Source organism: Cyprinus carpio, chromosome A20 (assembly GCF_018340385.1).
Source record: "Cyprinus carpio isolate SPL01 chromosome A20, ASM1834038v1, whole genome shotgun sequence".
NCBI lineage: Eukaryota > Metazoa > Chordata > Actinopteri > Cypriniformes > Cyprinidae > Cyprinus > Cyprinus carpio.
In genome coordinates this window covers 20,033,743-20,048,924 of record NC_056591.1, presented here as the reverse complement: position 1 = coordinate 20,048,924, position 15,182 = coordinate 20,033,743, and the positions used below count along the sequence as shown (strand labels likewise).

At 34.8% G+C, this 15,182-nt stretch overlaps 1 protein-coding gene across 1 annotated transcript in view; it reads right to left on the bottom strand.

Moving 5' to 3' along the window:
- adgrg6 (adhesion G protein-coupled receptor G6) overlaps window positions 1-12,694 on the bottom strand; it is a 37,588-nt gene extending 24,894 nt beyond the window's left edge. Inside the window, 5 exon segments of the mRNA XM_042778046.1 lie at window positions 237-857; window positions 2,703-3,056; window positions 8,798-8,886; window positions 11,749-11,830; window positions 12,415-12,694. Coding sequence (XP_042633980.1) covers window positions 237-857; window positions 2,703-3,056; window positions 8,798-8,886; window positions 11,749-11,753 — 1,069 coding nt within the window. The 5' untranslated portion in view covers window positions 11,754-11,830; window positions 12,415-12,694.
- Window positions 12,695-15,182: the final 2,488 nt, after the last annotated feature.

Here is a 15,182-nt window from a genome sequence, read left to right as displayed (position 1 = left end):
CTAACAATTTTCGTGAGTGTACAAATTTTGCAATAAAAATCTGAATAGCTAATTACTGTATAATTCAATAAATAAATCTTTTCATTCCATAAATTCATTTATCTCATATATTTATTAGAAAATGATATTAGTGGGCAAAACTATAAGGAATTGAGTTATGGTTTCTCCATTTAATCTCTACTGGTTATGAATCATATACCAGCTTCCACAGAATATAGCTGAAACCATCTACTTACTGCAGCTGAGTGTGCTGTCGGTCTGTGTGTAACTGCCTGGGATAGTCCAGTAGCGATGATCCCAGTCAATGACGTTTCCCTCAACATCACAGGTGAGGGCAGACAGCTCGGAGTAGGGCATGGCATAATTCCATAATCGGAAATTGTATATGAAGCCATCCAAATTCTGATCGTCCACACTGACCGAGCTTGACCCTTTTCCTGCAAGCTGGAGGGTTCCCCCACTCGACAAGGTGTAAACCTGAGAGGGTGCGCAGGTTTTGGCTCGATAGTGGCCTCCAAAGTACACTGCCACAAGGCCAGTGGACTTGGTCCAGGTGAGGCAGATGGGTGTCATGCTGGATGTGATGTCTGAGCTGGTGAGCAGGTCATTTACAGAGCAGAAGGAACCGTCGATGAACAGTTCCATGCCTCTCTGTGTCTTCTCAAATGCCAAAATGGATGTCCCAGAGGCATCAGACAAGGTAAAGATGGTCTCTGTGCTCTTCTGAGCTGTGCGGGCAATCTCAAAGCACACAGTGAATGCAGTGAGAACAGGAATGGAGACTGAATTGGACACTCTCACTACATTCCTGCTGCTTTTTGGCATTGTGACCTTCTGGTTCCTCAGTGCCACTGCCACTGTAAGAGTGAAAAACCATTAGATCTTAAAATATGACACAAATGCACTTACTTAGTTATTGTGGAATAGAAATGGTTCATTCAAACCTCTTTATGATCCCCAAATTGGCTATACAGGACAACAAAGACTAAATACAAATGTGAATCAGCTAATATAGAGTAACTATTTCATAATACTGTATGTTTCAACACATGAGAAAAGACGAGAAACATTAATGTCTGAAATCATCCAAGTTTGTCAGAAACATTATATTAAGTAATCATTCTAAGACAAGCTTATTAAACTTCTTCCAAAACGGACAGTCATATTCTTTTGCCCATGTTAAAACACCTCTTTTATGTCATATTTGCTGACACATTTCATTTGAATTGGCGGAAGTTTGTTTCTGTTGGCCATCTCAATATAAAAACCACAAGCAATTTAGAATGGAAAAATACACCTCCAGTTGGACTATTAGATCCCTGCACTCTATATTTGTGATGCTTTTTTGATATAACCAGACATCTGATGCTATTGAAGGATCACAGAACAAGCAATGTGTTTGCTGAATGCTAAACACTAATGAGCTTGATCTCAAAGGTGTTCATTTCAAACCTGTTTCACTGGGAAGGTAATAGTCTAAATCTGTAAAAGCTACTGGGTACTAAAACTGTCTGACTTCATAACAAAGGTTATTTTTTGCAGGTTGTTTTGTTTTGCAAGAGTGTGTGCTTTTTCATTGAACATAATTGTGTCTGTCAATTTATACAGGCACCCTTGTTGCCTGATAGTGAACTGCACCTAGACAAAAGTGCATGTTTTAGTTTTGCTCACAAAAAGATTTATTATTCTAAATAAATACAATGTGTGACTTACCAAACTCTTTCCTTGCTTCACAAATTCTACAGAAAATCATTATTTTCTCGTAACTTGTTTCTCGTAATTATCACTCAGCATATTAGAATGATTTCTGAAGGATCATGTGACACTGAAAATTCAGCTTTCCTGTCACAGGAATAAATTACATTTTTGTATTAAACATATTCAAATATAAAACATATACTTCGTAATATTTCACAATAAATGAGTGTTTCTACTGTATATTAGTCAAATAAATGCAGCCTGGGTGAGCATAAGAGACTTCTTTCAAAAATATTTAAAAACTGGAACCCACAATCTCGAACATGAAGCGTACGTTTGACTTTTTACTCTGTTGAGAAAACAGGGATCTATATGTTTATGAAGAAGAAATTATGCCAATGAGAATGAAATAGAAACATAATTTAATATATATTATCTGAAAGCGAGCCTTATTATCTTATCAATTAAATTAATTTCTTTTTTTTTTTCTGAAAAACAAGACAAAAAAATGTTTAAGAAAATTTTGCAGACTGAAAACTCTGATTGACAAAATGACAAAAATAGTTAAAAGTTTGTGACTGTGGTCATAAGAACACAATGAGATGATATTGATAGCATGAATGACAAAGCAATATGATGTGAGCAGCTGTGATATGAAACAGAGTGGCAGAGTTTAGCAATGTAATCTTGATAATACTGCTGTCTATAAGGTCTGATGTTTGTTCATTAAATTAAAACACTGCTTTCAATGTCACGCTTGTATGGAAAAGTGTATTCTTTTTTTTTTTTAACCACAGCAAAACAAAATTACTGGCATCCAGTAAACCATAACAGGGTACAAATTTTAAAATAAAAAAGAATTTTTTTTTTTATAAATTATGAAATAAACATTAATAAATTAAACAATGTGTTAAAATTGATCATTAGTTATAACAAAGTATAAATTAAAACATCTAAGGTAAATAAACATGCTGTGAAGAGTTTGCCATATATTTTAAACATACCTTGCTTGTAACTGATATGGAAGCCTTTCTTTTGGATACTAAAGTCTGAGTTAAAGGAAACCTCCATCACATTGCCACTGGAGTTGAGAGTTAGTCCATTGGGTGTTAAGCCGCAAAATTTGGCATCATTTGTGCCAGTGCTGATGATGATGCGGTCATAGATGCAGCCGTGCGCTTCCTCGAGCTCAAAATCTAGGAAGGTGATCTGCACTATAAAGCCGGTCGGGGCCTGTATGGTCCACTTGCAGGCCTGACTGGGTGGGTAGTCATTGGGGTAGCAGGGGGAGGTAAAAGAGCCCTGGGAGTCGGTGAGCACCACATTGCAGCTGACGCTACTCTGGCAGCTCTGTGCTACTGCAAGCAAACAGGTCACATGTCACTTTAGCTTGCAAAGGACAGGTATTAGCAGGGGCCAAGGACAGGAGAGGAATCAGGTGACAGGAAGAGGCGTTTAGACGACTGCTGGGTTAGTGCATTGACAAGAACAGAAGGGGAGGGAAACAGATATCAAGTTTGGTCGAGATATGGTAAGTTACCACTTAAGGAATCCCAGAGTCATTTCCCCATAATGACGAACTAGAATCTTAAGTCATTTGATAGACTTATAATCAACACCACTGACCATATCCTTTAAGATCCCTCAAGGCAACTCTCAGATTTGAAGACTTCAATGAAAAAAAAAAAGACTTGACTCAGAGACAATGGCCTCTGTTCATGCAGTCCCGAAAAGCACATAAGCAAAAACCACAGCACTTTTTGGCAAATTGAGCAGCTCTGGGCAATTAAACTTTCTCAAGATGCAGTGGCTTCCTCAGGACAAGTTTGATGTAAGTAAACAAACATTACTGAGGGTTAAATTTCATAACCCATTCCAACAGTCAAAGGACAAACTAATTTCAATGATTTATAATGTGCTCTCCAAGTAAATAATATTCCATCAGTTTTTTTTTTTCTTTCTGCAGAAACAATTTTTCCTTTACAGTAATGATAATGTTGAGAACAACAAATTGAATTTTCATGCATAAAATATTAAAACTCTTTGCATGAAACATCCAAGTGATCCACTAGTGGCCATAAAAAAGTGTATTCATAGTAGTTAGCTTGAGGAGAAACACGAAATATGGGATTTGATGGCTTTTCACAGATTCCATGTGGGGAACAATAAAGTTGGAGCACTTTAATCCTGAGAACTGTTCTCTAATAGAAGGATAAAGGGCATCCACGCTAGAAAAGGAAAATGATCTTCCGTTTAAAGGGACACAAACTACATCACAGATTATCATTACATGCCTTGTGCTCAGCAGAGTGGACAGTAGATACAAAGGCTAAATTTCAGACCACTTACATTTCAATCCAAATGGACTGAAGCCAAAACCACACACTTTTCTCCTTTCTGATTCTGTTTAGAAGTGGTGACATCTAAACGTGTTTATAGAATCAAAAGATGTCTTATTCTGAAAACCCATGAATGCGTATTACCACTACTTTTGCAAATTATTAAATTTGTTCACTCTAATAAATTTGTTAGAACGTTTTTGTATAAATGTCATAGCTTTTCCAGTTGTTTGCGATTTACTGGATAAGGATTTTTTTTATTTTATTTACTCTTAATATTTCTACATGATAAAACATTTTAGATCTTGGCATATATATATATATATATATCTATATATATGTGTGGTATATATTGGATTATGGTATATATTGTATATTTTGGTTTATGGAATATATTGGAGTATGGTAACACACACGCACACACACACACATATATAAATATATATATATTATATATATATATATATATATATATATATATATATATATATATATATATATATATATATATATATATATATATATATATATATATATATATATATATATATATATATATATATATATATAAATGCACATGGAGTTAGATGTTATTAATTTACATGACTTTTCCAGGTCTAGAAATCATACTTTAAAATATTTAAACTTGCATTTAAACTTAAACTACAGGTTTTGTCTTAACTGAAGTGTTCTTAAGTGTTCTTATTACTTTAAGTCAGGACCAAACCAAAGGTAAACATGACTGAACTTTAAAAAATGTAATCAGGACACAAATTACTAACTATACTATACATAATTGCTATACACACCTTTTCTTGCAAAAGTGATGCTGTGTGCCTCAGGTCAAGTTTTCTAAATGCATAAAATTAACGGATAATTTCATAATGGAATAACACTATAAGAAACTTTCACGAATGCTTGTTTCCCATAGGCCTGTGCCAGCATTCAAGCCAAATTTAAATTAAACTTAAATTAAGAAAAGCCAAAATATGTGATAAAAATTACTTTTGTAGAGTGACTCTGAATTTAATAAAAGTACAGCACATTATTTGTTATGGCTCCAAGGCAAACGATCTTTGGCTGTATTGCTGCAAGTTGTAAACTGTAAAACAATTAAAGTAAATAGATTTTATACATGTACAGTAACTACCTAATATTTAATTTTATTTTACGATGAAAAACCAGCAGACATTCTACATTCAAACAACACTTCATAAATGTACAGCAGACCCATTTTATTGGAGCGTAAGCTAAGGTTTCTACACATTTGCATTCTCCTGGTCCCCTCTGAAGGATCAAATACATCGGACAAATCAGAATGTCAGACCAGTCTGAACTGGGTCACTACAAAATTCACCACAAACAAGACCCCATCAACACATCTGGGACAGAAAACGGTGGAAAATTCATAAAAGTTGTCCAGCAAAAACAAGGAAGGAGGTGAGGGAAAAAAAGATCATTCTTTCCGCCATCATGCCTGGGGTTTAAACAAGCAAGGAATGGGATCAGCTTTTGACAAGTGGCCTGTGAGTGTTTTGCAGAAAGAGGCTGAAATCATTATTGGACGGAATCACACTACTGGAATATCCTGCTGTTTTATAGTTGTGTGCAAAGCTGTCGGAGTGGGCCACAGTAAAAAGCAGCACAACCAACTGTGCTACAAAAGCCACAGCTCTAACCCGGCACAATATTACGTGCTGCTCAGATCCTGGTTCCCACCCAGGACGGGTTCATTTCAATAGTGTGTCAGGGGGACAGAACACGTCACCTGCCTTTTTTAATGAATTTTATTCACACAAGCTGTACAAAACAGCATCACCCCACTTCACTTACTAGCGAGACTATTCAAAATAAGTAAAATTTGTCTCGTTCATGTGTAAAAACGTCAATGTAAACAATGAGTAGCTGGTAACAGCTTTCACTATGTGTTGAGTGTAATTGCGTTAAATGCATTGAAAATGAAATAAAACATAAATGCACCTTGTAATGTCAACCCTGTTATCTTTTTAAGGTATAATTATATCACACATATATTAAAATAAATTAATTTAGCTTGAGATGGAACAATTTAACTTATACACTTGATCACATTTAAGATTGTATAAAAATAATGCTTAAAAATGTATTAAACTGGTTTCCTAATTCATTTTTGCACTTTAGCAATATCAAGAAACAAGCACTGCAGAGAAAATTAATGTTTCAACAGTACTGTGTAGTCTATTTATGTCCTAAAATATCAAAAAAATAAAATAAAATACAAAACTAAAATAAAATAAAATGAAATGAAATATTGGTGATATGATGGGATTTGCGCAGTGTTGTGAAGTGACTGTTGATGAAGTGAAGATCAATATGGTCATTGATTTCACAGGAGAAAAGGAGAGCTTTGATCTCAAAGTATCCTTTTAGAAGGCCGCTTAGGGAAGATGCCAAAAGATGGAATGCCAGATACAGGGATCTCAGGCTAAAAAGTCCTGGGAGATTAAAAATAGCCCTTTCAGCAGCATCACATTTTGCGAAAGCTTTAATCCTGAAGTGTCTCATTTCGCTCACTCTTTCGTCTTTGTACCTCAAGGTGTGCTGCATTCATCTGCCAAAGGTCAATTAACAATTCACCCAAAAATGCAAATCCTGTCATCATTTAGTCACCTCTCTTTCATTACGGATGCCTGAATTATTTTCTTGAGAAGAAAATGAGATGCAAGGCACAATGTCCAAGCTGTTCTTTTTCATATGAAAAAAATATTATTTAAACTCCAAAAAATACCCTAAAATACTATAAATGTCATCCTCAGAGATGTATCAGTACCAGTTATATTCTTATTCATGACAGGGCAAAAAAAATGTCATCCTCAGAGATGTATCAGTACCAGTTATATTCTTAAATAAATTAAAAAATGAAATAATAAAAGCTGCTATACGGGATGTGAGCATTGTTGCGAAGTGCCTGAAAAAGAAAAGAAAAAATAAAAATAAATAAAATTACATAAAAAGAACTAAAACTGATGAAGTGAAGGTCAATTTAAGTAGGCCATGACATTTTATTTATGTTTTATGAGGCTTTTTATAATTCAGAATCATACAATTATAAGCTTAAAGCTTTCAAATTTGCTTTCACTGTATGGGAAAAAGAGCTCAGACATTCTGCCCAGCATTTCATTTAGTGTTTTATGGAATCAAGAAAAAAATAATATATGTTTGGAATGACATGAGGGCGAGTAAATTATATTATTTTCATTTTTGGGGTAACTATTCCATAATTAAGTCCATCACCTGCACACTTTTTTATTTATTTATTTATTTATTTATTTTGTGTTGCTCTTGATCAGCATGGAGCAGCTGTTATAAGGATCCAGTGAGATTTAACTCTATAAACACACCCATGGCTCCCAGAAAAACAAGGCCATCCAAGAACAAACATGTGACAAGTTGTGTGTACATTTGTGGTTTCAGTATAAATACAAGCAACAAAAGCATATTGTGAACATATGCACAAAGGGGTTGGTCTCTCTATAGGCAATAATCACATCTGGTTTTAATGACAGGCTCTTGCACGAGGACGGTAAAGATTCCATGTCTGGAAACGAGAGTCTGTGCACGCTGTTTCCTGAACGTGACAAATCAGATCTAATCAACAAGTTATTTCATCAAGAATTTTCCAAGTTTGAGCAATATTTGATTTACGTGTAATTTAAATGAGGGCTGAAATGCCTACGAGAGCCGTACGTCCTAAAATGATGTTCAAAATTGCTCTTGGCCTTCACCGCACAACATTATTCCATTATTTGTTTTTGCTGTGGCTTACATTAATTGAATTTCATTGTTTTGAAAGAATTTTAGCACTCGGTTGTTTAAACTATTAAAGCGCTTTAGAAATTTTCCTGATGCTGATTCCCAGCACTGCTCTAAACCATTTCTGACAGGCATCCAAAGACCATAAATGATCCTACTTGGACCAATATAACAGTATGAACAAATCAGGAGAGCCATGGTATGCGACTAATATTAAAAAGACACGTGCTTTTCATATGCAGCACACAGGAAACTTAAATTCAGCAACAATAGACCAATTAAGGATTCAAGCTGCCAGTTAAAGGCAAATCCACTTTTTTTTTAAGCATTGAAATCCTTAATAACACATCTGAATAATAACTCAGCCTCGGGAGAAACTGTCATAACAAAGATTATGTCAGCTTCACAAAAACAACTAAAATGTGCGTAATGACTGACCTACAAACAGAAGCGGTCACAGTAAATATTTCAGCCCACCAATGCATGCTGTGAGACCACTGACAAAGCCAGATCTCACCCTTGGGTCCTGTTTTTTTAATATATGGAGGAGTATATGTAGGATCTTTCTTCACAACTAAACTGATGGTGGCATTTTTTTTTAAATGACTTTTTATGACTTTGAGATATTTTTCATGTATAACTGGTTGTGACTTTCTTGTCAAACAGAATTCAAGGACATAGACAACAAAAGCAAGTTAAACGTGATTTAAAAAGCACGATGAAGAGCAAGAAATGCAACAAAGTCATTTAAACATGTGAGAGAAAGTTTAAAACGTACATATATAAAATGAATACAGAAACAGTGAAATACGTAAATTGAAAATATGAATTAAGGAAAGAGATGAATTAATGAAATGGAAGCAATGTTGATTAGCATGATGAGCAATCAATATACATAGAAACTCAGATCAGATAACACACTATTTGCATTATAACATTTTACATTTATAACTCTAGAGCTCCTTTACCTGAGATCGAAAAGCAGATCAGCAGCAGGAAAACTGAAAGAGTATTCTGGAACTTCCATCTCCACCACCTACCACTGATGAACGAAATCCTGCCAATCAGATTTAGAAAATTACATTTCAAAACAAAACCACAATTCAATTTATTACTTACACATAATTTTAGTACAGTGTAATGAAAACCACAACTGCATTAGAGGTTTCATTAAATGGATTGTTAAGGCCTGGAACATCATTTGATGCAACGGATGTTTGGAAATACATTCGATTTTATTTGCACAAAAAATGCAAATAGCACCATGAATTGTTGTTTCTGGTTTTCTTAGTCATTGACTTAAAACACTTTATACACAGAAACTGGCATAAACTTCATGCATCAGCTTTTCTCACTCACTCACACACACACACACAGGAGTACAATATCTTTATTCATGCGTCTATAATTTGGGAGAACTTTGAAAGTTGAAATTATGTATTTGTGGCATGGAAACCATTTTTTCCTTGTCAGAACAGTGACCACAGCCATGCAAAAACTGCCCCGTTACATAATGAGTAATCACTCTCCCATGTCAGCCATAATAAGTTTGCTGAAAAAGATCACGGATAGTGAGGTTTACAAAAGAGTTCACCACAATTTACAAAGCAAAACTTGAAATGACAGGAAACCAGAGGCTAAAAAAAACATAAGAGAACCATTCATATTTAGTGTGTTATCTATTAAAGCATTCATGCATGTAAAAAATATCATAGCTGCTAAAATAAACAGAAGCATACCTTGAATTTTAGCTATATAGAAAAGCAGTGTATATAAAAAGAAAATTACAATTCTTAAAACTACTTCCGTTCCATATGCCATTTAAAGGGATAGTTCACCCAGAAATTGTAATTCTGTCTTCATTTCCTACTCAACTGCATGTCTCATGACTGTATAGAACACACAAAAAAAGTTACTTTGAAAGTCACTGGAGTCCAAACAACCTTGAACACCATTGTTGGCTAGCTGCAAGCACACCTACCAGAGGTTTAGAGCTTTCCGGGGCAGCTGTGGCCTAATGGCCTAATAGTTGGACTTGTAACCCGAAGGTTGCAGGTTCGAGTCTCAGTGCGGCAGGAGTTGTAGGTGGGGGAAGTGAATGAACAGCGCTCTCTTCCACCCTCGATACCCATGGCTGAAGTGCCCTTGAGCAAGGCACTGAACCCCTGTTTGCTCCCCGGGCGCTGGAAAAAACAGCTGCCCACTGCTCCAGGTGTGTGTGTGTGTGTGTGTTCTTTCCCTACTCACTGCTGTGTGTGTGCACTTGGATGGGTTAAATGCAGAGCACCAATTCCGAGTATGGGTTACCATACTTGGCAAATGTCATGACTTTCAAAAGGGAAGTCGACAAACAATGCACTTAAAAATAACAGATCTTAAATGGTTCTTCGTAGTACCATAGATTCAGAAAATAACCTTCTTCTTTTAATCAAGAACTGTCCCTTTAGAAATAAAAACATTTGATGAAAAATATCTATGTTATTCAGATCAGCGAGTTGGTTTCAGAGTTCTTTGAAACATTACAACATACATGGTTTTCTAAAGAACTAGAGAAAAAAAAGTTCTTCAAATGATTCTCCTGTTGCAACAAGCTGTATAAATCATTCCTGGTTCTAACTGGATACTTTGTTTTAAGAGTAAAGTTACAAAGCATGTAGCACCAATCCACACATCCATCTCAGAATAACCAACTGCACATATCTGTGACTTTTCACTACAAACCACATTAAGATGAAACATTTGAAATGGTATATTAACAGACAATCCCTGGTCTGAAATCTGCTTCCAAGAAGGCGAGTTGTGGGGAGTCACTATCTCAGGTCCATGGAAAATGAAGATTCCAGCAGGAGATGACAACCACTAGAGACCTCGTAAATTATTCTGACGAAGACGGTTTTTGTTTAATTGGGCATTGTTCATCTGTATTAGGATTAGAGTGATAAATGTCTTCCTTATTATAAATGGATGGAAAATTCCCTCCATCTGTGACCGAGTATATTTTAATGAGATTATCGCAATGCTTCATTTGATACTATGGTTAATAACACCTAGTCTGTAAGCTTTTGTTGCCAAGACTTGAAGTGTGTGAAGTTACAAGATCCTGTGTGGTCCTGAGATCTTGTTTCATTTTAACAACCACTGTCAAAAGATAGAGAGCTCTATTTTCAGCCCACAGTGCAGTTTAGCGAGGGCAGAACAAGCCAGCAGGACAATAGACAGGGCCCTGAATTCATATTTTATTAAACAACCACAACATGCCATCAGTAGCATTCATTAGTAGGCCACAATGGTGGAATAAATTCATTAAATAGGACATGAAACCAGAAGGGAATCTTATCTAAGAGGAATGTAAGTCCACTCAACACCCTGAAATAAATCATTGTTAGAAGTCATAATTACTACATATTTTTCAGCCTTAAATAAACAGCCTCATGTTTGGTGTAAGGTGGTGCATTTGTCATGAGTGAGAATGAGGCTATTTATTTAGACCACCGTATAAAATTAATGTAATACATGACATTAGAGAACATATGAATATTGTTCAGAATGCTCCCCTAAGCATATGTAAAAACACATGAATGGGGTCAGCGACTCAAGGGACCGCGCAAGCAGAATAAAGAACTTGATTCATCATGGCAAAAATGGAAACAGTGGCTTCTGGTATTCAAATCGCTAAAACGCCAGAAGATCATAATGGAAAATAAAAATAATAAAAACAATCTGCATTATTATTATCAGCCACTAATGATTTAACTGTAACTGAACAGTACATCAACAGTTTTTAATTGCTTCACTAACTTCAGAAACACCACAGCTGTCAGCACTACAGGTAAATGGGATGCATATTCACCATCCTCTCATTTTTCTCTGACATGAGCTCATCTCATCTAATGACCTAAGAAATTCCACAATTACCTACTTCATGGTTGTGCCTTGAAATCAAGTAGACAGTCTGGCATCAAATGTCTGATGCCCAAAACGCTGTGTAGGCAGGCAGCTTACTATAGTGAGAGAGACAGACTATGAGTGGAAGCTATAATTTAGACATTTTAAATACTATTTAGTTGTTTACAGTTTTATTTGCGGTCATCTAAAAGTCCAATTAGCAATTCATCTGCCCACCACCATTGTAATGTGACACCCATTCTTCTGAGCCATGGATTTTTCACTCTTCTAAGTAAAAGTAGTATGCAAAATACAACAAAATGCGCACAATAGCCTACACCAAATATATATGAAACAAAAGACCATGACCTTTCCATTTTATAAAAACAACTGAGCTACAATATCAACGTTGTCTAAAATAAATAAATAAATTAATTAATTAATTAATTAATATAAAACACGTAGCTGTTTCACGGCTCAGTCTCTAATAGTATTATTATTTATTGTTCTATTGAACATTGATATTTTGAACTTTTATTAAACGTAGCAACACCTTGTGGCAAATTCTATTTCCACTAATCAGAGCCCTTTATTGTTCGCAAAGTTAAACCGGGAAAACCTCAAGATTTGTTTACTCGAGTTTTAGTTCGAATATATAATTTCACAAAGAAAAGTAGAAGAAGCTCGAAAAGTCACTTACATTATTTCATTGAAGCTCGTCTCGTTGAAGAAGCATTATATATCTTCTCCTGTTTGAACAACTTCAGAGAATTTTGAGAGGCAGCCCACCATCAACTCTCACGCGCCACGCCGATTCTTAGTAACACATATCATCATCGGGAATATTCTTAAATTAACTGCACTATCTATTTTTGGTAGATGAAGCTGTTTTCCGAGCAGACAGATGCGGGGTAAAACGTTAGCTAGAGTTTACTAGACAAAACTGTGCTTGTCCAACCGCTGGAGGCAGTTCTCAATACAGCCCCACCCTTCAGTGTGAGAAATCCCGGGGAGACCCCAAAAATAAGAAGTAAATACATGAATACTTTGCATTAGTGTTCGGTGCGCACTGTTGCTAGAATTAAATAGGATAATAAGAGCAACAGTGTAGAACAATATATAATTAAGCAGATGATTACGTTATATAGAAAACAATAAGCATTTGTCAAATCAAAAAACTTTTCAAAGAAAAAAAAACGAAAATTAAGATATATATATATATATATATATATATATTAATATTGTTTTATTTTGTGTACTTTTAAATGACCTAAATATATTGTATAATTTATATTTTTAAATTAACTACATCTCCTATACATATACACACGTGAGAAAGAGAAAAAATTAAAGAGGTCTAGATTTTCACACACAACTTTAAATTAACTAGGTACATTATATTAACTAGCCTATATAAAAATTAAAGAGGTCTAGATTTTCACACACGAATTTACACACACACATACACATACACATACTGTAAGAATAAGTTGTATATTCTTGCCTTCGAGATATATATATATATATATGTGTGTATATATACAAAAACTATATATGAACAATTGAAATTAACTATTATATTAAGTAATAAACACAGACACAAACTAAAATAAATCAGGAATTTACATTAAATTGCATCAGTGTATTCAATATGTAAAATATGTATATATAATTATTATATAAGTTTGTAAAAAAATATACACAAAAAAAAAAAAAAAACATTAAAATGTTTCTTTTTAATGTGTGTTCTTAAAACATACAAGAACAAAAAATATATAATTCAGGCATTTTCCTAATTAGATTTTCATGAACAATTTATTAATTCTTACTAATTTGTTACAGACCTTATAAACGGACTGTAAAGATGAGCTTATCCTCAGTCACTCATGCTAGTTATTTTGTTTTCAACGTCAGAGAAGATCTTCCAGTTAGATAGTTCCTACAAGTCGGGTAACTGTATTTGCATGTACCTCAGATTCAGATATAGATTTCAACATTCAGGTTAAATAGTACGCTCTTAAGAGATTTCAGGTCATGTAGTTGTAACCAATGCCTGTTTACTACAGACCTATGAGATGATGTATGAATGATAATACTGAACATTTTGTCATCCTTTATTTGGATGTACAGGCTGCCTTTCTTTGAATCTGATAAGCGAGTCCCTGTAGGGAACTGTTAGGTTTTGATCTATTGTGGGTGTGAGAACCCATACACAATAACACAGTCATTTATTATAGGCTAGCTACAGTTATATGTTTTGTTTAGTATTGAAATTTACAGCCACAATTACGTTTTATCACCATAACACAGAAACTTGGCTGAAGATTTTGAATGTAAAACAACTACAGAGCCAGAAATTAAGATTTGCACGATCCTTCCAAATTCTTTGCGGTTCACAAATTACTCATTTATTCTGCTCAATAGCCGTTGCAAAACATGGAAAATTTTAATGATAATGCAGCATACAAGGTGGTAAAAAAAATCCCATTCCCACAGCACTGATAGCGATCAAGTCATAAACTTTATCTATGCTTGTCAATGTCAATACCCTTAAGCACACTTTAAACACTAAAAAGAGATTACAATGTCATTAAATATGATGAACGTGGTCACACAGAATTTAAGCTTAATCTTTAAAGGTTAAAAGACAACACTGTAAAAAAAAATGATTGTGATTTTAACAGTAAAAGACTGTAAAAATGCTCCGGTAAAAACCTGTTAATTGGTTATCAGTAAGTTTCCATTCTATATACGGTGAATAAATGAGTAGTTCATTCATGAAACTCTATTGGCGCTCTAATTGGTTCATTCAAAAACATGTTCCCAGCCAATCAGGTTCAAATTATAATTACCGTATGCCTATAAACCGGACACATTCCATGCTCACCATTCCTGCGTGCAATGAGTATCCTTTTGCTAGCCCACCGCCTCCCCAGCACCACCTGCCTAGATCTGCTACTGGGGGATCTTCCTCTCTTTCTAGCAGCAGCAGCAGCAGCATGTTTCCTTTTATTTTATGATCTGTGCATTTAGCCAAAGCAAGTCTACTTGCTCTGCAGCAGCAGCAGCAGCATAGCAGATCTAGTCCACCAAGACCAAACACCTGCTTTTCTAATTTTATCAATAAAGCTTTTACAATCCTTTGCAAGAGTTGTCATGACTGAACTGTAATTACATTTAATGTAAGTTTACAGTAAAACGCTGTTAAAATTATGGTTTTTGGAAGTGAAAAAGAAATAAGTAATTGCATAATTTACAGTGAAAACCCGTAAATTGACACTCCCAGAATTCCCTGCAGGACACTTCATTTTATTTTTTTTCATTGAAATAACTTAGATTTTTCTTATCAGTTGTGTACATTAGGGTTTTATCTTACATCTAATGTTGTTAAATTAATGTTTATTGCATTATTTCAGTATCGTGTGTCACCATGATGGGGTTTAGTGTGGGGTTTAGTGTTTGTGTGAA